The sequence below is a fragment of the Perca fluviatilis genome, chromosome 14 (genome assembly GCF_010015445.1).
Source record: "Perca fluviatilis chromosome 14, GENO_Pfluv_1.0, whole genome shotgun sequence".
NCBI lineage: Eukaryota > Metazoa > Chordata > Actinopteri > Perciformes > Percidae > Perca > Perca fluviatilis.
Window position 1 is genome coordinate 34,835,222 of NC_053125.1, and position 26,799 is coordinate 34,862,020.

The 26,799-nt window shown below is 38.5% G+C and overlaps 1 protein-coding gene and 1 long non-coding RNA gene across 4 annotated transcripts; both read right to left on the reverse strand.

Annotated features, from left to right (window-relative positions):
* Positions 1 to 2,814: 2,814 nt before the first annotated feature.
* Positions 2,815 to 6,296, reverse strand: LOC120573015. Its single transcript, XR_005641589.1, has 3 exons — positions 6,263 to 6,296; positions 3,608 to 3,840; positions 2,815 to 3,440 (listed from the first exon to the last, which is right to left on the reverse strand). It is a non-coding gene; the product is annotated as an uncharacterized LOC120573015 (long non-coding RNA).
* Positions 6,297 to 17,119: 10,823 nt separating this feature from the next.
* Positions 17,120 to 25,698, reverse strand: LOC120572844 (gastrula zinc finger protein XlCGF17.1-like). 3 transcript variants are annotated; one of them, XM_039822331.1, is made up of 3 exons: positions 25,667 to 25,698; positions 20,696 to 20,784; positions 17,120 to 20,287 (listed from the first exon to the last, which is right to left on the reverse strand). In XM_039822331.1, the coding sequence occupies exons 2-3, from the start codon at positions 20,711 to 20,713 to the stop codon at positions 19,478 to 19,480; spliced, it is 828 nt and encodes a 275-aa protein (XP_039678265.1). In that variant the 5' UTR covers positions 20,714 to 20,784; positions 25,667 to 25,698; the 3' UTR covers positions 17,120 to 19,477. The 3 variants fall into 3 exon arrangements, with proteins under 3 accessions (XP_039678265.1, XP_039678266.1, XP_039678264.1); XM_039822332.1 differs by lacking the exon at positions 25,667 to 25,698 and adding an exon at positions 23,882 to 24,092; XM_039822330.1 differs by lacking the exon at positions 25,667 to 25,698 and adding an exon at positions 21,784 to 22,895.
* Positions 25,699 to 26,799: the final 1,101 nt, after the last annotated feature.

Genomic DNA, 26,799 nt, shown 5'->3' on the forward strand with positions numbered 1-26,799 from the left:
ATAGTGGCTATCTCACATTCAGACAATATGGCTTCTTTGGAGACAACAACAGATTACAATTTTGTTTATTTCCAAATATCTATTAAATAACTGTTTATATAGAGTTGAAAAATGTGGGTTAAATTGACAATTTGTCAAGTTTGTTAGTCCATAAAGTAACGTGACAACACAAGCCTGCCCCGGCCGCTGGCGTCATTTCGGACAGTTTCGGCACCCAGCTGTAGGCTGGAGACCGGCACACACAAACACACACACACACACACACACACACACACACACACACACACACACACACACACACACACACACACACACAGCTGTAGGCTGGAACCGGACAACAAATAAACAACACACACACACACACACACACACACACACAGTACGACCTCAAACACAACACACAACACACACACACACACACACACACACACACACCCTGAGGTGAAGAACAACAACACGCGCACACACACACAACACACACACACACACACACAGTAGCTACCGTTCACACACAAAAACACACACACACACACACACACAAATTAGGGAGACGTACCACAATCAACACACACACACACACACACACACACACACACACACACACACACACACACACTGTAGGCCGTCACACACACAACCACACACACACACACACACACACACACACACACACACACACACACACACACACACACACACACAATTAGAGCACACAACAAAACACACAACACACACACACACACACAACTGAGGCGGAGGACATACACACAACACACAAAAAAAAAAAGTAAAAAAAACACACACACAACAAAAAACAAAACGTAGAGCCGGTACACAAAAATCAAACACACACAACACACACACACACACACACAAAACACACACACACACACAACACACACACACACCTGATGGGTTCTCACGCCGTAAATAAGACTTATTTCGTGGGACGTTTGTTTAAATATAACACATGTAAATGATGTCATATAAATTAATATGGGGTTAACTTCTTTTCAGGTTAAACTCAACAAACCTGAAACCCGCTGACGTTTCCTACCACTATGTTTATAAACATTGCCATCAACTACTCGGACCTGCACACCACAACAACTCATGGTACTCTGTCCACTCGCGGTTACCGACAGCTGAGCGTTGTCAAAGTGTAAATTGCAGGTCACATTTTTCATGAAGTTAAGATGTGCTTATTAAACATAAAAGATACCACATTGTTTTGTATGCTTTTTATAACAAATTGCTGATATAATAGAAAGTGGACTTTTTACAGTGGTTTAACACTCCCCTTCCACAAACTAGAGTACGTTAGTCTAACCAGGTAGTAGAGTTATATTGGAACCTAAAAAAGTGAACTATACTAGGTTTGTGTGGGATGTTGATACATAGAAAAGAGAGGGTCCACCAGGAAAAGTGATTAGTTTGGTGAGGTAAGTGGCTGAAGTGGGCTGTTTACTGCTATGACCCATCTCTCGTGCTGCGCTGTGGCCGGTGTGTGTGTGTGTGTGTGTGTGTGTTGTTTATTACGGTCCTTAGCCTACAGGGGTCAGCGAAGACTGTCGGGGAGCCAGCGGGGAGCTGCTGGTGTCCGTTACTTTAGGGCTTCTCACTCCGAAACTTTGAAAAATTTCAATTTAACCACGATTTTGCAAGGCAATTAAATAAACGATTTGTGCCAAAGTAGAAAATTAGGAATAAATTGTTAAAATGTCCTGTGTTGGTGAAAGGCCATATTGGTTTTTTGAATATGAGGTTGAAATAGTGAGGGAAATAATAAATGTGCATTAAGAAATTATAAATAATAAATAAATAAATAAATAAAAGAAATAAATAATAAATAAATAAATAAAGAAATATATATAATTATAAAAATGATAAATAAAGAGTAAGGATATAATAGTTATGATAAAAACATGAAATAATTATTTATTTATTATTTATGTATTATTGCCCTTTATTTATTTCATTATGTATTTATTTTTTATGTATTTATGTTTATATATTATTAATTTATTAGTATATATTTATTTAATTGTGATAAAATTCTAGGCTTACTGCCACTGTTTACTAAATTATTGAAAACAAAACTAATGACAAAAGGCACAACTCCGGGAGGACTTGGTGTCGCCATCGGCAATGCATTTTTTTTATATGCGAGTGCGCCCACATAAGGCATAACGCATGCGTTACGTTGCACATTATGGCAAAGGGCAGGGGACATGCAGCTCGTCATACGTTTCCCCAACATATGCGCCAATAAAAGAAAATAGAAATACATGAATAAATTTAAAAAGCAATAATTGCATGAAAACATGTTGTTGACGAGTCTCGAAGCTCGAGTCCGAGTCAAGTCTGAAGTCTTTTGGGTCGAGTCCGAGTCAAGTCTGAAGTCTTTTGGGTCGAGTCCGAGTCAAGTCTGAAGTCTTTTGGGTCGAGTCCGAGTCAAGTCTGAAGTCAGCTGTTAGGGTGACTTAAGTGCGACTCGAGTCTGAGTCTCAGACTCGAGTCCCCATCTCTGGTATTAGTTGTGAATGTTAATGTTTAAACACTTAAACAGTGGGCATGGATTACTGAACAGGCCTACCGGGGAAAGGCCCAGACGCCCAAAATGTCACTCAATAAGGCGCCAACTAACCAAGATAAAAGAGAAGTGCTAATAAACAGTATATTCACACAGCTCTCACTACTTGTGATGCTCGGGGCAGCCATGTTGGATTGTGATGTCAGAGTTGGTGAGGTTCTTCTCTTGGTGAGGACCAACAGCAGTTGGACAGCCAGTAAAAGCCTCCTCCTTCCTCTTTATATACGACTATATCACATGTCAGCTACAAGGAAACAGGCTGTTGGGTATGAGAGAAGTGAAGTTATGATCACATTAGAACAAAGCACAGAGAGAAAAGATGCTCATCATTTTATTTTATTTGATCTGAAGAGATTAAAAACTTGACATCTAAACAGACATGACCAACAACACGACTTACAGCAGAACCTGAACAACTATCTGCTACTAAAGTCCAGTTCAGAGCAAAGAGGGCAACGAGAAGAAACCTTTACTTCTGAAGCGGCCCGTTTCAGCTCGACTAAAACAAGCTGATGGTGTCGCTGCGACTCAGCTGGTTACGTTTTCAGAGGCTGGTTTTGGTACGGTCAAATCAGCTGCAAACTATAGAAATGAAATGATCCATTTTATTTCTATGTTTCAAACTGTCAGCTGTTGGCAGAATTTTAAAACTAGAACATGTGGAGATCCACAGGGAAGAGTTCTGAGGCTGCCACTCTTTCTGATTTATGAGGACTTGAAACATTTGAGCTTCTTCTCAGATCAGTTCAGAAGTGATGCTCCGTGGTGACATCATCATAGTCTTCGTCCAATCCCGTCTCAGCCTGGTTGAGTGGGGTCATCACCACGGAGACAGGCAGGTCATTTCCTACAGTCAGAACAGGTTAGAAAGAAAATGTAGATAATTGATCAGAATTTAACTGATCAACACCAGAGTGGTGGTGTGAGATTGATTGATTGATTGATTGATTGATTGATTGATTGATTGATTGATTGATTGATTGATTGTAGTGTAGTGATGATTCAGAGTGTTACCTGTGGCCCTCTGACTATATAAAGACACCATGATGAAAGTGGAGATGCAGTACGGACAGAACACCACCAGGTGGCAGACCAGTCTGAACACAAGGTGGAGGCGGTCTGAAGCTGGGGGCGGAGCTGAGGTGTCAGGGGGCGGCAGAGAGCTCGAAGTAGGGTTTATGGTCGTAGGTTTCTCTGTAGAGAGAATCAGCGGAAGACAGACTATCCTGGACTCACAGTCAGAGAGGCTGGAGAGAGGAGGGAGAAGAATGTGTTGTGGTTGAAAAACTAGTTGCTGATTATTAATGCTTTTTTTCACCAGTTTAAAGAGAAATGGGCTGCTGAGATTTAGAACAAACCAAAACTTAGAACTTCAAGTTTGATGAAAAATGAGTTTGATATTGAGAAATATGTAAAATATAATCTGTTCAGGGGCCTCATTTATAAAATTGTGCGTTGATTCTATTCTGAAAGATTTTGTGCACCAAAAAGTCAGAATCTTCGTACGCAAAAACTAAATTCTGATTTATAACACCTTGCGGCGCACACCGGTACGCACTCTTCTTGTTATAAATAAGGCCGTGCGTTACCTTATGCAGTCCTGCACGAGCCTCACGCTCCTCCCAAGGTCGTCCCATATTTGTCCTAATAAGGTCCATGTTAATCAATCAATGAATATTTCAGCCTTGAAAGGAGCCCTCGATCACCAATCATGAAATGGAAAAATGGGAAAAAACCTGATTCAGTGATTGTGAGATGGAGGTGCTCCTAACAGAGGTAGAACATCCAAACAAAATCCTGTTTGGAAGCCTTAACCCTTGTGTGATGTTCATATTGTTGTTACACAGCCTTAATACTTAACAGATTTAGCTCAATTACCAATGATACATACATTATTTATGGTTCATATTTGCCATTTACCCTTGTGAGATCATATTTATGATCATATCGTTTTTTTGTGAGAAAACAAGGAAATTCAATTATTAAAAAGGTAAAAAATAGAAACAATATTTTTTATCATTATTGGTGCTTATTTCTTAGAACTTAATCAAAACAGGTGACAGTGCTTTAAATGTAACAATTTGGTAATTTTGTGTGGGAATAGCAGGTGCAGAAAGACACACAGACACCTACAATCAGACACGACCACATAAAGACGCACGGACACACACACACACAAACACACACACATACACACACACACACAAACACACATACACACGGACACATCAAACAAAGAGGCAGGGGATAGCAGTGGAGGAAAAGCGCATTTCCGCCGCTGCTCTCCCCTGCCTCTCCCCGTTGCTGGCAGCCTGGTTCGGCTTAGAAAGAACGGGACTGTTGGGTTCAGGAAAACAAAAACTGGGTTAGGTTCGGAAAATGAGCATACCATCAGAGTTCACTAAAACGCAGTCTACAAAACCTTGGGAGCATTACGCACGATCACACGCACAATCAAAAGGTTTTCGGAAAACTGGGTACATTTTTACGTATGGAAATTCTTTATAAATCCCGACTTTTGCAAGGAATGTTGCGATGGAAAATTTCTTCACGCAACGTTTTCTTGCGTAACAGGTTTTATAAATGAGGCCCCAGGTGTGGAATACTCCCTCTCCATATTGAAACAGGATGTTGGTCGGGCACCAGTGAGGAAGACACATTGTTATTTATGTGATCTCAATGAAATCCAAAATGTAGTTCATTTTGCTTTGTATTGTCCATATTATCATGATTTAAGATTGCAATTATTTAACAAAGTTAAAGTAAAAGATATGAGGCAGGATATACATCTGATAGTTTGGTTGTTTGAACATAAAACATTTTTTATACTTTTTAGAACAAGCATGGGCTAAAAGGAAGACTGCTTTGTATCCATGATTCTCTGTCTGGTAGTGACATAATATATTTACCTATTTATTTATAAAAAAACATTTTGTTTGTAGTTTTGGTATGAAATGTCTATTTGACAATGTATGGGGTTACATTATTGTGTTGTGGCTGCTGTAATATGTTTTCTTCATTCTTTATTTTGTGCAGAGTAGAGTAAGTTGTGTGTGGACATTGGAACGGAAGCTGTGAATGAAAACATTTTTTGGGTGTCATGTAATTCCGTGTGGGATCTAAGTGGCCCACTTAGTGGCATGACACGTTAATAAAAAATATATCATATCAAAGCTACTGTGACAAAGTGTGACTGGGCCTCTGATACTTCACATGCATTATCTGGGAAACTGAAGGAATCAGCTCATTTCTTTACACATGTAATAACTGATCTAAGCTGGGAAACCTTCCTTCATGTTTGCTCCCAGGACGCTCCAATATCTTAACCTTATTGTGTGTGATGTTTTTCATCTTTACCTTTCTCGTTTTCTACTTTTTCTCACAACAAGTATCTCTACATTAAAGCTACTCAGAGTTTCAAAGGGATGTGGTTAACCATATCTGGTATTCTGGGGAAGTGTCTGTATGTGAATGCGTGTAAACAAGCTGGCAGATGTAGATGTACGTGATATGTATCGTTCATATGCAGGTTTGATGAAAACCAAACTTTTAACACATACATTGTCAACTTGTTCTACGCATGCTTTGATAAATGAGGCATCTGGCTTCTAAATGATGAACTACTGAAAGATCTCAACATGAACACTCACAAGAAAACAGTGTACTAACATTGGTATGTTGGGCTGCTCAGTAGTGAAGTCAGACCTGAACATATAAGACACTTTGGTTAGTTGGAGTTTGGTTCAAAGTTTAAATAATAAATTAAAACAACACGCTAAAAACAAGCTTTAAATCATTTACACAATCTTTGAAAATGACATTATCATAATTGTAAACTGTAAAAACCAGACTATAAATATATCAGTTTTCCTTTCATCTTGTATTTCTTTCTAGGTATAGACTGATTATCGGGATGTTTTTTTGGCAGTTTGCAGATCATCTGTATCAGTGTTTTTTTTGCCTGACAACTGATAAAGTTTATGAATTAAAAAGTGGGATACTTTTGCTCGGCCACAGCTCTGTATCTGTCCCTCTGCTTCAGATTCTCTCACCACTGAGTCCGACTTAACCCTCTGAGGACAAAAGACACAGCGGCGCGTTGAAGTGATGTTTGTCAACACTCCTACTCAAAAATCAATGTAAGAAAATTTCATTTTAGACATTTATTTACAATTTTATTCATATATTACGCTACTTTTATGAACCCTAGACTTACCATTTAAACAAAGTTTTGTGATGGAGTTTGTAACATTCCAAAATATTAATTTTGACTTAAAGATTTTTTAACTGTAAATGCAAATCAGTTCCAAATATCGCTTTCATTAACTAATAATCAGTAGCGGCCTTGATAAACCAGTATTGGTTGATCCCTATTTCTTCCAGCTGATATTTTTCAGAAACACAGTTTACTTACAGAGCAGCCAGAGTAGAGATGTGTCCTCCATCCTAACTGTTGGTGAAATGATGTCTTGACTTTTTTTTCAGTGTACATCCGCATCAAGTAAAACTCTTCTTCCTTCCTCTGTGACTGGCAGTGTTACATGATACATCTCTATGTAGGTGGCAGCATATCAGTTGCAAGTAAGTGAAGGCAACAACACCTCGCCTCTGTTAAATCACTGAAAAGAGAATCAGAAAGAGACTAAAATAAACTACAAACTACATATCAAGAATGCCACGAATGCCAAGTAGGTTTTTACAATAAAGTAATTTGCCTTTATGTTTTAGTGTGTTACGGTCAAAATAAGAATATGTGTAAAATATTTGCTTTAAAGTTATTGTCTGTAAGATTTGAGTTAAGTTGTTTCTAGCGCCAGCTTTGGCGTTAGATGTAATTTCAGGCAGGCCTCTGGGACTTCATTTCCCAGAGTTCCTTTCAACGACGTGTCGTCTGTATGACGTCGGTAGCTTTACAGCTGGCTTCAAGCACAGCGATCATTTCCTGAATGTTCTTTGGTCTGAACTGGGCCTTAAACATACTGTTATTGATTTGGTTTCCATGTTGTGACCAACATTTTACAGTTTATGAATCTCAGCTTTGCCATCTACATTTTGAATCACAGTTGTATTTTAAGTGTTAATAAAGAATGGTCTGTGTGACACCCTGACATGTTCACATCGTGACTGCTTCTACTGTAGCAGCTCCGTGGGTGTGAAGTCCTTTTCACGTGACTTGGGTTTTCTTATCAGCTCTCACAGCAGCAACAAGTGTTAAGAAGAAAAGCAAAAAACTGTGATTAAACTATACTTCCCTTTAACTAGTAGACTTTGACACTTCTGTGATCAGACATCAAATCAAACAGAGAGGTACGGCTGCTCTTCTTTGTCTCCATCACTTCATGGTGATGAAGGAACATTGGGACGTTTCCATATAAAAACAGTACACGGACAACTGACCTTTACTGAACTTGCTCTGTTCAAGACATGCAGACAGCGTGTATCGTACTACTTCTGCAAACGACTGCTCATGACTGCAGACAGACACTGTTACACATCACTGTTACACACTGGTGTTATACACGGTACACAGTGTACACACTACCCTAACAACTGTGACTACTTTTACATGCACACATGTAATAACAGAAAATATGACAAGAAACAGAATAAGATGATTTCCCTCCTAAATGTGGAAATATAATGGGTAGCACTTTATAATAACTACCCATAATTCATCATTTATTAAGCATTAGTTAACTATTAGTTAATGGTTTGTTCATTATTACTTATTAATTGTTCATACATAGTTCATCATGAGTAAAGTATTTGTTCACACAGTTATAAATGGTTTGTTCATAGTAAACAAGCCTATTAGTTAATGGTTTGTTCATCATTATTAATTAATTGTTCTTACATAACTCATCATCAGTAAAGCATTTGTTCACATAGTTATAAATGGTTTGTTCATAGTAAATAAGCCTATCTTGAAAAATATGTTTGTAAGTACATGATTTATACTTAGCAAATAATGAAACAACCATTTGTAAATGAAATAATTTTCCCATTATAAACCAGTTACTAACTATTGATAAATGCTTTGTTCATCATTTGTAAAGCACTGCTCCTATGTTAATTCTCATGACTAAAGCATTTGTATACACACTCATAAATGGTTTGTTCATAGTAAATAAGGCTCTCGAAAATTATGTTTATAAATAGAAGTTTGACACTTTCTAAATATTGCAAAAACCATTGGTAAATTAAATAATTTCCCCTTTATAAACTATCTACAAACTAGTAGTAATTTATTTGTTTATCATTTCTAAAGCATAATTCCTACATTCATTCTAATCAGTAAAGCATTTGTAAATGCAGTTAGTAAATGGTTGGTCCATAGTAAGTAAGCCCAACGTAAAATGTTTATCAGTATTTTTTTAATAATTCCTACATGATGCGTAATTAACTTGTAAATTAAGTAATTTTACCATTATCAACTAGGTACTCAGGAACGAAAGGTTGTTTAAACTAGGAAGTTAATAATTAACAGACTATCTAGACCTACATTTGTTCATGTCTTAAATAAAATGTTATGATTTAGAAAAGGGCTAAACTAATAGCTGGGGTGTTAACACATCTGTTACAAATACTTACCAATAATGTAATCCATGATTAACTCATGAGTTACTACTGGTTAGTTAAGTATACTGTGTGCGCCCATCTAAAGTGAGTACTTTCTATGCTTTACAAAGCATTTATAAATGACTTCCAAAAAGGCTAACAGAACCTGGACACACACATGTATTGTCCTATTTGGACATGCCTTCAGAAATATGCGTACGGATAGTTAGTGTTAATACATCTTTAACAAGCACTTACCAACACATCAATCCATGATTAACTCATGAGTTACTACTGGTTAGTTAAATGTATACTGTGTGGCCCATCTAAAGTGAGGACTTTCTATGCTTTACAAAGCATTTATAAATGAGTTCAAAGGCTAGCGGGAGACCTGGACACACCGCGTATTGCTCTATTTGGACATGCCTTCAGAAATCTGACGCATACTGGGTATTAATGTCATTGCTTTTACAAGCACTTACCAACACATCAATCCATGATTAACTCATGAGTTACGACTGATTAGTTGACTACATGATGTGAGCCCATCTAAAGTGAGGACTTGCTATGCTTTACAAAGCATTTATAAATGAGTTGCAAAGGCTAGCAGATACAACAGAAACACAAGTCAAAAAAGTATTTGTAACACTTATTACGATGTAGTAAGAATGTACATTTATAAAATAGCTCGTAGTAGTGTTATGTAGTTGATATCAGTGTGAATTTGGACCAGAACCAGAAGAAAACTAGATTGTTAAGAGCCAGAGAATTGAACATCAATAAAGAGACTAGGAAACCAAGATAAAGTTTGAGAAGTATATTAATATACACAGAAACATGGCATACACATGTACAGATAAAACACAGGTATGAAAAATAACAACTAAAATAATAAAGTGCGCTCATAAAAGAAACCCTTTTCAGTTCTATGAGCTCAATTGTTCTTTGATGACAAGAGTTCAGAGATGTTCAACGTTGGGGCCCATATGAGTTTGGTTTCTGTTTGTCCTACCACCATGAAGAAGGAATCCAGGGCAATCCATATAAGTTCTGAGTCTTGATCCTGTAGCTGCCACCCAGCCAACTGAACTGGGAATCTCTAACCCCTGGAAGACTCTGGGATCTGAAGAATCAATGTGATACAATATCCGTCTCTGGACCGGACATCCTGTGCGTAGCGCTTCTCAAATCACCACCTCCTCCACCTGTAGATAAGGCCAAATCAGTTCTCTCAATTACTATTCAGTAATAAAATCAATTGCTTAGGCTACAATGAAAATAAAATGAAGTGATATTTCAGTTAACCCATATTAAAATATCTAAATCTCTTCAGTTGTACAACCGTTCTCAAATGTCTTCTCTTAAAGTGATGGTTCGGAGTAATTCACCCTAGGGTCCTTTGCACCATGACCTTGAGCCAAACACCCCCCCAGAAGCTTTTTTCACCTGGGTCTAACATTGGGCGAGTTAGCATAGAGTAGCGTTAGCCGCTGAATAGCTTAGCGCGGGGCTAATGGACCCACGTTTGTATCTCTTAAATGACCCCACTAATAATGCCCGAAATGATACCAAAGGTCTACACTAGTATATATAGGTTATGCACTCATAAAACGATGGATTGTAAAGTTTGTAAGTACACCAGAAGTTTATCTAAATAACACTTGCCTGCTGGCTTCTGCTCTCTGCTGTTGTTGTTGCTGCTGTGAGACGAGTGCTTAGGGACATCTACAAATAACAACACCGAAAAGAGATGCAACAAAAATATTTTTTTATTTAACTTATTTTTTAAAATAAGTGCTGAAATATAACTAGCAGGAGACAAGTAATAATTGAGGTAAGTTTGGAGACATTACCTTATTTAATCATTAAATTAATACATATTTTTGTTGTATCTCTTTTCGGTGTAGTAATTTATAGACGGCCCTAAGCACTCGTCTAACTGCAGGTAGCAGCAGCAGCAGCAGCAGCAGCAGCAACAGAGAGCAGAATAGAGCAGGCAAGTGTTCATAAACTTCTGGTGTACTTACAAACTTTCCAATCCATCGTTTTATGAGAGCATAACCTATATATACTAGTGTAGACCTTTGGTACCATTTCGGGCATTATTAGTGGGGTCATTTAAGAGATACAAACGTGGGTCCATTAGCCCTGCGCTAAGCTACTCAGCGGCTAACGCTACTCTACGCTAACTCGCCTAGTGTTAGACCCAGGTCAAAAAAGCTTCTGGGGGGGTGTTTGGCTCGAGGTCATGGTGCAAAGGACCCTAGGGTAAATTACTCCGAACCATCACTTTAAGTATCAAAAGTATATAAATCCCTTTCAGGTATCAAAAGTACATTTATATTAATAGGTAACCTTTATACAAAAAATACATTTCTAATTCAAGTTTTATGGAACCTAGCTTAGTAACATTAACACTATTATTAATATAATTGCATAAATTGCATGTAAAAATCTCTCAAATTGTAGGCCTATTATTTTCCCATAACTTAAGCTACAGTGTTGTAATTTAGAGAAATTAAGACATGCGTGCTTATTTATCCCTCCCTGCCCAGGTAACAGTAGAAAGAATGCACTAAAAATTAGCCTCTTTGAGTTACTTCTCCATAAACTCCAGTTAAACAATTAAACACACAACTTGTACTAACATTCATTCAACAAATACCCACAGCTAGCAATAGTGTTGAAAAGCAACATTACTTTCCATAACCAATAGATAGAATCATTAGCCTTTTCACAGGAAATACACAGTACTCCGCTAGCCTTTTGTGGCTAATTACCCTATTAGCATATGAATGCAGCACCTTAGCTAACCCGTTAGCTTTGCACTATTAGCAATAGACAGTATTAGCACCGTTCTCTTAATACATCCATATTTAGCACCGATTAGCATGGATGCTAGCGAACTCAAGGCATAGCTAGTGTTAAGGAATGACTCACCATTTTAATGGAATTCACTGCCTTTAACTCCGTGACGACAGTGGATTCAGAAACAGCTCTCTTTCGTTCTATTCACAACAAGGCATAGCCAGTATTAGATAGGATTTAATTCACTAAATGTCATTCTTTTCTCTTACCGAGTGAATAACAACAGGCTTATATGACGTTCCGATACAGCGCCTAAAGGGACGTGAGGGGACACATTGAGTCTTCCAGGGGTTACAGATTCCCAGTTCAGTTGGCTGGGTGGCAGCTACAGGATCAAGACTCAGAACTTATATGGATTGCCCTGGATTCCTTCTTCATGGTGGTAGGACAAACAGAAACCAAACTCATATGGGCCCCAACGTTGAACATCTCTGAACTCTTGTCATCAAAGAACAATTGAGCTCATAGAACTGAAAAGGGTTTCTTTTATGAGCGCACTTTATTATTTTAGTTGTTATTTTTCATACCTGTGTTTTATCTGTATATGTGTATGCCATGTTTCTGTGTATATTAATACACTTTTCAAACTTTATCTTGGTTTCCTAGTCTCTTTATTGATGTTCAATTCTCTGGCTCTTAACAATCTAGTTTTCTTCTGGTTCTGGTCCAAATTCACACTGATATCAACTACATCACACTACTACGAGCTATTTTATAAATGTACATTCTTACTACATCGTAATAAGTGTTACAAATACTTTTTTGACTTGTGTTTCTGTTGTATCTGCTAGCCTTTGCAACTCATTTATAAATGCTTTGTAAAGCATAGCAAGTCCTCACTTTAGATGGGCTCACATCATGTAGTCAACTAATCAGTAGTAACTCATGAGTTAATCATGGATTGATGTGTTGGTAAGTGCTTGTTAAAGATGTATTAACACTAACTATCCGTACGCATATTTCTGAAGGCATGTCCAAATAGAGCAATACGTGTGTGTCCAGGTTCTGCTAGCCTTTGGAACTCATTTATAAATGCTTTGTAAAGCATAGAAAGTCCTCACTTTAGATGGGCTCACACAGTATACTTAACTAACCAGTAGTAACTCATGAGTTAATCATGGATTGATGTGTTGGTAAGTGCTTGTTAAAGATGTATTAACACTAACTATCCGTATGCATATTTCTGAAGGCATGTCCAAATAGGACAATACATGTGTGTGTCCAGGTTCTGTTAGCCTTTGGAAGTCATTTATAAATGCTTTGTAAAGCATAGAAAGTACTCACTTTAGATGGGCTAACACAGTATACTTAACTAACCAGTAGTAACTCATGAGTTAATCATGGATTACATTATTGGTAAGTATTTGTAACAGATGTCTTAACACCCCAGCTATTAGTTTAGGCCTTTTTCTAAATCATAACATTTTATTTAAGACATGAACAAATGTAGGTCTAGATAGTCTGTTAATCATTAACTTCCTAGTTTTAAACAACCTTTTACGTTCCTGAGTACCTAGTTGATAATGGTAAAATTACTTAATTTACAAATGGTTAATGCATCATGTAGGAATTATTAAAAATATACTGATAAACATATTACATGGGCTTACTTACTATGGACCAACCATTTACTAACTGCATTTACAAATGCTTTACTGATTAGAATGAATGTAGGAACTATGCTTTAGAAATGATAAACAAATAAATTACTACTAGTTTGTAGATAGTTTATAAAGGGAAAATTATTTAATTTACTAATGGTTTTTGCAATATTTAGAAACATAATTTTCGAGAGCCTTATTTACTATGAACAAACCATTTATGAGTGTGTATACAAATGCTTAATTCATGAGAATTAACATAGGAGCAGTGCTTTACAAATGATGAACAAAGCATTTAGCAATAGATAGTAACTGGTTTATAATGGGAAAATTATTTCATTTACAAATGGTTGTTTCATTATTTGCTAAGTATAAATCATGTACTTACAAACATATTTTTCAAGATATGCTTATTTACTATGAACAAACCATTTATAACTATGTGAACAAATGCTTTACTGATGATGAGTTATGTAAGAACAATTAATAATGATGAACAAACCATTAACTAATAGGCTTGTTTACTATGAACAAACCATTTATAACTGTGTGAACAAATACTTTACTCATGATGAACTATGTATGAACAATTAATAAGTAATAATGAACAAATCATTAACTAATAGTTAACTAATGCTTAATAAATGATGAATTATGGGTAGTTATTATAAAGTGCTACCATATAATGAGCTATTCCTATAAAACAGATATGACTAAAAAAGGACAAAACACTGACTATGTTTAAATGTACAAAATACTCAGATTTTTTGTCCTCATTCCGAAAAGAAAAAAAACAAACATTCCACTTAAGCTGTTTACTGCAACACATGTATGAGGTGTCTAATAATAAAGTAAGTCAGAGTCTCCAGCAGAGCCAGACGTCCTCTAATCCTCACTGAGGTAGACCTAAACACCATTTTGTCTCCAAAATGTGCATATGCATGGGTCAGAGTTTGCGTGGAGGACCGCACATTCTCCTGTCAAGTTTGTTTTTTATAAATCACAACCTTTGCGTGGGAAGTGGCGTACGCACATTTTCAGCCCCGTTTTGTGCATACGCCACGTTTATAAATGAGACCCCAGACACACACACACACACAAACACACGAATGTCACGTTTCACCAGCTGGTTCAAGACTTAGAAAGAGAGCCTTCCTGGGCTCTGAGCCAATCAGAATCCGTCTGCAGGTAACTGGTGAGTGAGTCTCTCTCAGTGAGTTTTTCTGAGTATCAGGTTGTAGCTGCAGTTTCAAACATCAGAGAGGATGAAAGCTGCTCCACTATCCACACAAGTTAGAAATAACTGTTGTGCAGTGTTGTGCGTGTGCTTTAATCATCAAATACATCAATCAAATACCTAATAACAGTAATAATAATAATAATATATAATAGTTTTCATATTTTATCTACCAAGAGATTAATCAAGGACACGCTTTTATTTATTTAGCACATGTTAAAAACAACGTCACATTTATGAAACATTAAGTAAAAAAAAAGGAATACTAAGGAAACCCTCAGAGGGCATGCTGGGTAAATTTATTCAGCAATAGGTGAAGATAGATATACATGAAATGGATTTAAAAAACATAAAAACATATAACAAAATTAATTAAAATTTAAAACATAAAAAACTAAAAACTATAAAAACTTAAACAACTTAAAAAATATATAAACCTCTGAACTGGCACGCATATCAATTCAGGTTCACAGCAGTCTAACATGGCCAGACCTTCCTCCACAGCCCTGCGGAGGAGGGTCTGGCTCGTCCACACAGCATTCCCAACCCATTCTCACTCCCATCTCGTTTAGAGAAAATCCCGCACACTGACCATTATGCAAACAATAATTTATTTAGAAGAAAAATACAACGTTTCGGTCTCAGACCTTCATCAGGTAAATTCACACATTCATCTCAACCATAGCCTTAAATACAGTGCCTTGCGAAAGTATTCGGACCCCTTGAACGTTTCGACCTTTTGCCACATTTCAGGCCTCAAACATAAAGATATAAAACTGTAATTTTTTGTGAAGAATCAACAACAAGTTGGTCCCAATTATGAAGTGGAACGAAATTCATTGGCTATTTCAAACTTTTTTAACAAATAAAAAACTGAAAAAGTGGGCGTGCAAAATTATTCAGCCCCTTTACTTTCAGTGCAGCAAACTCTCTCCAGAAGTTCAGTGAGGATCTCTGAATGATCCAATGTTGACCTAAATGACTAATGATGATAAATAGAATCCAGCTGTGTGTAATCAAGTCTCCGTATAAATGCATCTGTTCTGTGATAGTCTCAGAGGTCCGTGTAAAGCGCAGAGAGCATCATGAAGAACAAGGAACACACCAGGCAGGTCCGAGATACTGTTGTGGAGAAGTTTAAAGCCGGATTTTGATACAAAAATATTTCCCAAGCTTTAAACATCCCAAGGAGCACTGTGCAAGCGATAATATTGAAATGGAAGGAGTATCAGACCACTGCAAATCTACGAAGACCCGGCCGTCCCTCTAAACTTTCAGCTCATACAATGAGAAGACTGATCAGAGATGCAGCCAAGAGGCCCATGATCACTCTGGATGAACTGCAGAGATCTACAGCTGAGCTGGCAGACTCTGTCCATAGGACAACAATCAGTCGTATACTGCACAAATCTGGCCTTTATGGAAGAGTGGCAAGAAGAAAGCCATTTCTTAAAGATATCCATAAAAAGTGTTGTTTAAAGTTTGCCAAAAGCCACCTGGGAGACACACCAAACATGTGGAAGAAGGTGCTGTGGTCAGATGAAACCAAAATCTAACTTTTTGGCAACAATGCAAAACGTTATGTTTGGCGTAAAAGCAACACAGCTCATCACCCTGAACACACCATCCCCACTGTCAAACATGGTGGTGGCAGCATCATGGTTTGGGCCTGCTTTTCTTCAGCAGGGACAGGGAAGATGGTTAAAATTGATGGGAAGATGGATGGAGCCAAATACAGGACCATTCTGGAAGAAAACCTGATGGAGTCTGCAAAAGACCTGAGACTGGGACGGAGATTTGTCTTCCAACAAGACAATGATCCAAAACATAAAGCAAAATCTACAATTAAATGGTTCACAAATAAACATATCCAGGTGTTAGAATGGCCAAGTCAAAGTCCAGACCTGAATCCAATCGAGAATCTGTGGAAAGAACGGAAAACTGCTGTTCACAAACGCTCTCCATCCAACCTCACTGAGCTCGAGCTGTTTTGCAAGGAGGAATGGGCAAAAATGTCAGTCTCTCGATGTGCAAAACTGATAGAGACATACCCCAAGCGACTTACAGCTGTAATCGCAGCAAAAGGTGGCGCTACAAAGTATTAACTTAAGGGGGCTGAATAATTTTGCACGCCCAATATTTCAGTTTTTTATTTGTTTAAAAGGTTTGAAATATCCAATAAATTTCGTTCCACTTCATGATTGTGTCCCACTTGTTGTTGATTCTTCACAAAAAATTACAGTTTTATATCTTTATGTTTGAGGCCTGAAATGTGGCAAAAGGTCAAAAGTTCAAGGGGGCCGAATACTTTCGCAAGGCACTGTAGTTTGGTTGACTAACCAGGACCAATCAGGTCCAGCTCTTGACTGACGTCATTCATTCACAAAGTGGCGCTCCCATCAAGGACTGTGAACAGGAAAAGGCAGAAAAAATGCCACTCAATACATTTAAAAACAATGGATAATCAGTGCATTGTCATTAGCCCAATATTTTTTCCACACCTGATCAAAGAGGACACAGTCCATTCTAAAGTGGATCATTACATTGGTTAAATTACATTGTAGCAGTCCATATTCACATGTACAATGACCAGTTACTGAGGATAAACTAGTAAGGAAAAAACAAGGAAAAAACATCAAATTAGCACAACATAATATTTACATTAAATTCATCATTAAGGCCTTTTGGCGATAGCATCGGCAAAGTGATTATCCAATATGCCTTGTGTCTTTTTAGTAGCAAGTCTTAGTTGCCCCCCCTCCCTCCCCTTTTTGGAAGACTGATTTGTTCAATATCACAAAAGTGCAATGATGAGATGTCATGCTTATGATCATTAAAGTGTACCGCGACCGGGTAATCTGCGAATAGAGCTCTTATGTTCGCTAATGCGTTGTTTTAACTGCCTTATGGTCTTGCCTACATACACCAGACCACATGGACACATTAAAATGTTGAGACACAAGTGATCACACTCTTGAGGTGTATTAACACCCTACTTTATTCTGCACATTCTATAACTTGTATTTAAGTTATATCTGAACTATCTATATGCATGATGATCCAAATGAACTTTACCCCACTTTGGCAGGACACTTCTCCTGAAACATCCTCCACAACGGTAGTTACCATTCGGTAATGGGCTTAATCATCTTTGCGAAGCTCTCCTTGGCTTGTATCTCGCAAAATCAGCGTGAACTAGAAGATCTCTGAGATTCTTCTCCCGTTTGTATACAAAGAGCGGCAAGTCATTCACAACATGTGAAAGTTCAGGATCTAATTTTAGAATGTGCCAATATTTTTTTAAAACAGGACGTATGGTATGTGAGAGAGGAGAGTAAGTAGTGATACAAGTGACAGAAAATCACTTTTCTTTTTTCTTGCTTTTCTTTAGCAAGTCCGACCGAGGTTTATTCAGGGCTGTTTTGTAAGATTTGTCAACCCGTTCCATTGGATAGCCTCGCTGTACAAATCTGTCTTATATCTCATTTGCTTTATCCATATAATCCTCAGTGGTCTCACATATTGTTTTGAGTCTAAAGAACTGGCTTTTTGGTAGACCTCTTTTTAGTGGGGTGGGGTGAAAACTACTCGCCAAAAGAAGAGTGTTTTTATCAGTCTCTTTTCGATATAATGTAGTAGACAGTGAACTATTCTTTTTAAAAACCCACATGTCCAGAAAATGAATCCTCTCCAGGCTATCTCGTAAAATATGGACGTACATACTACTCTCTAAACCCCGTGTAGCTGCTGCTCTCCCCGGTACATTCAGATAGTCTAGCTAGCTGTCTGGATTTACCCTGCACAGATCTGAGGAGCAGTTAACAATAGTCCTCACAAATCCACCGGAGGTTAGAACGCCAACATAGAGACAGAGGAAGGGGCTGAATTTCCGGTGGCACCTTAACAATCCCGGAAGTGGACCATCGTGGACATAGACTAGATTCACAGTAGATTTTGGCTCACCTTGTTTTTGCCACGTTTTAAAAAAAATGTTTTTTGTAACTTTTTTTCTGACTTTTTTTGAAGGCTTTGGCACTTTTGACAATGTTTTTGTGACACTTATTTTGATGTTTGTTTCAATGTTTTGGTCGCCTTTTCTGACGTTTTTGCCACTTTTTTCTACGTTTTTTTTTGCAATCACAATTTTATCTACAATATTTAAAAACAATCAAATAGATTTATAGGAAAAGTTAAACATCCGATGGAGATAAAGATAGTAAACAACTTTGGTCTGAACATGGGATGAGCTGAGAGCCAGAAAACACTTTACTTGAACTACATGTTCCTGATGACACACTTTAACTGAAGGAACATTTTCACTGCAGGACTTTTACTGGAACACAGTATTTTCTTTCGATGCTTCTTTTACGTTTTGAATTTTTTTTTACAACATCAGAATTTAGCTGACTGTTTTTCTGCTTCTGACATTTTGTTTAAATGTGTTCAAAATGTACTTAAATTTTTTTCAACTTTTCCGATTTTGTTTCAATTTAAAATTTTAAAATTTGCTCAACATTAGATCCAATGGGGGAAATTTGTTTTCACATTTTCTTTCATGCATATGGCAATATACCCAGAAATGGATTAAAAGAATATCTGTATATGCCCGACACTGGCGGGTCAAAACGTAGCAGCGTGAATGCGTTGGTGGCCATTAAGGCTTCCCGATGAACTGAAAGCCTTCCCGCACTCCTCACACACGTACGGTTTCTCTCCCGTGTGAACGCGTCGGTGGACCAATAGGCTTCCTGATGAAGTGAAAGCCTTCCCACACTCCTCACACACGTACGGTTTCTCTCCTGTGTGAACGCGTCGGTGGACCAATAGGCTTCCTGATGAAGTGAAAGCCTTCCCACACTCCTCACACACGTACGGTTTCTCTCCGGCGTGACCGCGCCGATGAACTTCCAAGGCGTATTCCCGGGAAAACATCTTCTTACAGATCTCACACCAATATGGCTTCTCTCCGGAGTGAATACGAAGGTGACGAATCAGCGTTCCTCGCCGCCCGAACGCTTGCCCACACTCGCCGCAGCTGTGCGGCTTCGACCCGGCGTGAATGCGCTTATGGTTGGTTAGCTCGCCTCTGGACGTGAACGCTTTGCCACACTGGTCACAGCCATGCGCTCTCTCTCCCGTATGAATGTTCTGGTGGTTTTGGAAGTGACCCTTGTGAAGGAAAGTGGCTCCGCACTCGCCGCAGGTGAAGCGTTTCTCTCCGGTGTGAATACCGTAGTGAAGTTTTAGGGAACACGCCCGAGCGAACGCTTTGCCGCACTGGTCACAGCTGAAGGGCTTCTCGCCGCTGTGAGTCAGCTGATGGGCTTTGAGGTGACTGCTGCGTTTGAAGCTCTTCTCACACTGGTCACAGCTGAACGGCTTCTCCTCTGGTGGAACGTTCTTTACATTATCCTTTGGGTCTCTGGGTTTCTGGAGCAACAGACAGACAGACGGAGAGAGAGAGGGAGACAGAGAGAGAGAGAGACATAGAGAGAGAGAGAGAGAGAGACATAGAGAGAATTAGATGTCATGGTTGAACGTAAAAACACAGAAACACCAGAGCAGGGGGAATGAGAGAGGGAAACGCCAGAGCAGGGGGAATGAGAGAGGGAAACGCCAGAGCAGGGGGAATGAGAGAGGGAAACGCCTGAGCAGGGGGAATGAGTAGCAGAAGCTACTCCTTTTTAAACCCAAACGTTGCCTGATTATGGCCGTCTGAGTACCAGAGAAGTTGTGTAGGTAGTGTTGTAGTTTTTATAGATAAAGAGATACCAGCAGGACTTTCATATGAAATGTTATGATGTGTACCATAGACAATGAAACACACTGGATGTTCACCTTTTGTGGAGAACTCATTCTTGTTCTTCAGGGGGAACTAATTCCAGACGGACGTCCTGAAGTTAGAAGGGTCTCGTCCCACAGATGAGCTGTGAAGTCAACACACAGAGACACACCATGAGACAGGAGACACTCCACACTAGAACATCACTATACTCATATACTATCTGCTGATCACCACACAGAGACACACCATGAGACAGGAGACACTCCACACTAGAACATCACTATACTCATATACTATCTGCTGATCACCACACAGAGACACACCATGAGACAGGAGACACTCCACACTAGAACATCACTATACTCATATACTATCAGCTGATCAACACACAGAGACACACCATGAGACAGCAGACACTCCACACTAGAACATCACTATACTCATATACTATCTGCTGATCAACACACAGAGACACACCATGAGACAGGAGACACTCCACACTAGAACATCACTATACTCATATACTATCAGCTGATCAACACACAGAGACACACCATGAGACAGGAGACACTCCACACTAGAACATCACTATATATTGTTAGATCCCCGAATTACCCCCCGTGGGAGGTGCAGGACCAGCTCTCCGTTTAAAGGGTCCGAGCCTCTGTAGCCTATGGGTATTACCCTACTAGGTTAAAGGGACTATTTAAACTGGTGGCGAGGAGACTCGCCTAGCTACTAACTGCCTTCCTCCGTACGTCTACCCTGCTTGCACTAGCACCGCACCTGACCGAATGGCCCCAGGGCCAGGTACAGCACCAGTCACGCACGTTAACGGCAGCTCTCCTCTCAATGATCTGGGCACTTGGTAATTGCTAGGATTTTGGCTTTAGTGGCTCGTACCGTGAGCCCCAAAGGTCTGTTTAATTTCTATGGCTAGAGCAACCGATTAGAACCTAACTTTGTTGTTATACACACACACTCCTTAAGAATTCTTGCCTTAGTGAGACGTCATGAATCCAATGTCCACAATTCAGTCTTTAACTTCAATGATAGCTTTATTGCAGATTTTAGCAAGGAATTTGCGTAATGCATTCAATTCTCAAAACACTAATTATATATTTCAAAGTCATTAGCTTACCCAATTATTCGTAAGTAAAAATGTATTTAATTCCAAACCCCTGATGTAAAGGCTTGTAGCTGGAAGGTGAAATGTCCAGTGTTGCAGGGAGAGAGAGGGAAGGGATGTGCTCGTCAGTACAGTCCTTCCTAGCCTGCCATACTGCTGGATTTTGGTGAAACTCCCGACTCAATTCAAAAGTCCGCAAAATCTCTTATCCAAAACTGTCACTATTGGCAGGGTGAACGAAAGAGTACTCCTTAAAATCCAAATTGTAATCCTAAGGCCGAGTGGGGCTGGTTAATTCTCCTATTGCCAAACACTCCCGTGTCGGCCGTAAGTGATAGGAGATCCTCGTTCTGCGATGTTGGCTTCATTCGTTGCTCTGTCTCTTGAGTTGAATTTCTGAGTCCAAAGACTAGTTGCTCTGATGTGGTCGATCGAACAGCAAGTCTTGAACTCCGGGAGCTGGCAGGAGAACTAACCCTGATACATCCTGAGGTGTCCCTTCTTATCCTTTCAAAATGTGTGTGTGCTCTGTGCTCTGTATGCGTCATTATGTATCCCTGAGCGCGTGTCCCTAACAACACATGCTGGGGGTGTCCCAGACAACACATACCGCCTGTATATTTCCACATCTCAACTCATCCATCTCTCTATTTTTCCTAATACATGTCACCTCCAGCTTAGTACTCGTCATCTGATTTTTACCACATGGCCGCATTGTTTCAACATTGGCCTCATTGCGTCAACACACTTTCCCAAATGCATCCTGCCCTGGCCCTCTCAACTCAACCATTTCTTTATATACATGTCACCTCCAGCTTAGTACTCGTCATCTGATTCTTACCACATGTCCTACTTTCAACAATCAAACAGTAGTCATTCTTTATATCAGTATACACACAATACCTATTTCACATCATTTTTATCCTTAATAATCAAACAATAATTATCTCTTAAATCACATATATGTCGTGCGCATAGCATCAGGATCATAGTCTTATTCTTTGTGGATTTTTGTTATATAGTCAGGTGGAGAGTCCCCTGACTTCCTAGTCAGAGCCGGGTCATGATGGAAAGTACCCAACCTTCCTGTGTCAGGCCTACGTCAGCACACACACACACACACACACACACACACACACACACACACACACACACACACACACACACACACACACACACAAAAACAACACAAACACACACACAACAACACACACACACACACACGTTGCGGTTGTGTACTCCTCGTGCGTTGTGTAATGATGAATGTAAGACACCTTGGCTCCAACTAGCCGTTTATTTCCTGATGAGTAACACAGCATAACAGTTAACTCCACAGCTCAGCCAGTCACCCGAAATGCTAAAACAAATGAGAACGTAGTAAGTTTAAGCTAAAATTAAGCTAGCAAAAACGTTACATATTTACACAAATGAAGAGGGAAAACACCATTTCAAACAATGAAAGAAGCAAAATAAACATACTGCATTTACTCATTTAACTGAGTGCTGAAGATAAATATATTAAACAGTTTCCCACAAGAAGGTGATTCAAATATATATATATATATATATATATATATATATATATATATATATATATATATATATATATATATATATATATATATATATATATTTGAATCACCTTCTTATGGGAAAAAAACTGTTTCATATTTATCTATATTAAACATTCAATGAATTTAACTTACATAGAACATATTAATGAACTTAAAATAGTTTAAACCTTTAAACATTAATAAACTTAGTTTAAATATTTAATTAAACAATTTAAATAATCGTTAACTGAATTATCCAAAAACTGCAGACTGCTACACAAACTAAAAAAAAAGATAATTTCATGAACTACCAAATTCATTAACAAAGATTTAACATTTAACTCAATTTAACTACAATATCTTTAACTTGTTACTATACTTTCGTATCTTATACTTTTACTTTCTCAAACTGGAACATTGTTTTAGGACAAGCACATTTACCACAGAATCAATTAACCACTGTGTTCCTCAACCAATTTACTTAGCAGATAATCATACCTCAAACATACTAAGCAGTATTTTAAACACCATGTGATAAAATAAAACATTTCACTGACCATTGGCGTCTTTGGACTGAACATACGAGTGAACTTGGAGCAACTTCTCTCTGGAGTTTGTTTTTCTGAATGACTGAGAACCTCCATGTCTTAACAGGTGATCCAAATCAGTGATAATGACTGACCAGGAAAGCAGCAGGTTGGCTGCTGCTTGTGCACTCTGGGAAGTGTAGTTCTTTGAGGCTCATCTCTAGGATTCAGCTCAACAATATATATATATATATATATATATATATATATATATATATATATATATATATATATATCGGAGCTAATGTTAATGCAGCTTACCATGGAGACACCACATGCAGATGTAAAAATTTTGGTTACGGTTATAGTGCACACAACCAGGTCTCCATGACAACCACTTTTACCTCTACGATAAATCTCTGGACTTTAACCAAGATAAAAAGCAGTATAAAACGAGAAAGTTAACATAAAAATAAGTTGATGACTAATAATAAATCATATAAAACTCCGCTGCACGCGTCGTGCGAGCGTGTCAGCCGCGTGGCGTGTCCGTTTATATTTGGGCTCCCATGGTAACAGGTTAGAGCGTACACACTGCCGGCGTGAGACGCGTGCCTGCTAGAAATAGAACTGACGCCTATTTTTCACGCGTTTCCAGGCAAAATAGAATAGAAAAAGATGTTTATATGTCATTTAGACACGAATGCATATTAATAAATGACATCTTGATGTTTGAAAGTCTAGGTTTTGACATCAATGTAGATTATAAATGTAATACAAAATTTCAGAGAAAAGATTTTCAAATATTGCACCTGTCATACAGAACGAAATATTCTGTAACATATTTTGCAGTCAATACTGCCGACGTTGTCTTGCTGTAATCAAATCAGTAGGCTATATATAAATGGTAGGATAGGCTACTATATATAAATGGTAGGATAGACTACTATATATAAATGGTAGGATAGGCTACGATAACAACGTAGTGTGTGTTCTGAGTGACGGTCCAACATCAGATAGGCTATAAAGGCTCTTTACAGCTATACTAAGTTGTTATAAACAGACAGCCCATTTATCAGAGTTTTAATCAACAGCACTATGTCCCGAGATCAGCCCTCCCTGTACCTAGCAGCAGGAGCAGTGCCGCGTCAGACACGCTTCTGGTATGTAGGACACAGAAAAATCCACGCAGCTGAGACGCAACAGAAACGCCATGCACGCTCGCGGGACGCGTGCAGTGTGTAACCCGCCTTAATGAAGTCCAGCATTTAAATCACAAGACACGTGTGGATTCACAAAATGACAATAAGTATCAAAGTCTCATTAATCAAATTATGAACACAGTCTCTTACACACACACACACACACACACACACACACATATCAGACAGACAACAGACAAACCGTGAGACAGTGGAACATCCTTAGTCCGTTCTGAAATCCAGATCAACTTGCAATAAGTGAATTTTTTTAAACAGAATCAGATTCTAAATGACAGAAGAGCCCAGTTTGATGCTCTTCTAGTCTGAATAGAGCTTTATATTTGGGCCAATGCCGATCAACAGGAACCAATGTTTCCTGCTGATAAAACAAACAGGAAGTGACAGGAAGTGAAAGTCAGAGCAGATGTGGAGGAAGTACTCAGATCCGTTAATGCAGTAACAGTAACTCAGTATTGTCCTTAAAAGTGTAATTTCTGTATTTTTTTTCTTTAACAGAAAGGTCTATCTCGGTACGGATCCATCCCATAATGTTGTCAGACACTCAGAATAATAAGAGAACAGAAAAACAGAACTTTTAGTGACAGTTTCTCACCGATTCTTCCGTGTTGTTGGATCCACGAAGATTTTCAGAAATGAGGAAATTCAGACCTGGAGAACATGTTGACCCATGGCGGGTGGGGGGGTCGGACTCTCTTTTTCTGGGAAAACATGCTACCCCCGACCCCCCCCCCCCCCCAACAATACGGCATTATAAACCTACTTATATACTTTATAATTAAGTAATATAATACTGTGTAATGTGCATTTATTACAGACGCAGAAAGATGTTTTTTTTAAAGTCTCCCACCCCCCCCCATTAAACTTCAAAGTGGTTTGGTCCGCCTTCCATAGCATCAGAATAGAAACCTAAACACAGACACCCTTCGTTAAGATTTCATCCCAAAAAACACTAAAATAAACTAAAAAAATTATAACTAGTGTCCATGTAAAGCGACTACTGACAGGTGTAAACAACAGCAACATCAAAACGATCACAAAGAAACTAAAATGCTCAAAACAAGTCTTAATATTTTAAGGAAAAAAGTCACAAAACATAAAACTAGTTAAGGGACTAAAAAACATACTATTAGCATTACAGACGCAGAAATTTATTTTTTATATTTTAAGAAAACAAGACACTATAAACAGACGAAAAAATTACCACGCAGACACGCACACAGAGATACACACACAAAGAGACACAAACAGACACACAGACACACACACACATTGTAATGGAAAATTTTATAATTATGAAATTTTGCTTACTTGTAACAAGAACACATGAACACTGTCGTATTACAGTTTTTTTACAATCACTTTGCTACTAATTTCAGAACCTTGACGTCATTTTTCAAAACTCTAGACACAAAACTCACAACGATCATCACTTGTAACACAGACTGTCCAATGTTCAAAACATTACATTGTGCATTCATATCTTTAAAGAAATATTGCACTTGCACAATCATTTGTTAAAAAAACTAATATATTGTGAAATACCATTGAAACGTTACTTTAGATCACCCACACACAAGCTACCCATAGTTTCACTGGGTCATCGTTCTTACAATCATTAAATATTACGGTCTGTAGTATAGCGTCTGTGTCTTTACACAGCCTTGCAGACTCCCCGCGCAGCCGCCCACGCCGAGGTTGGGATATATCTCCGTCCACATCGCCCTG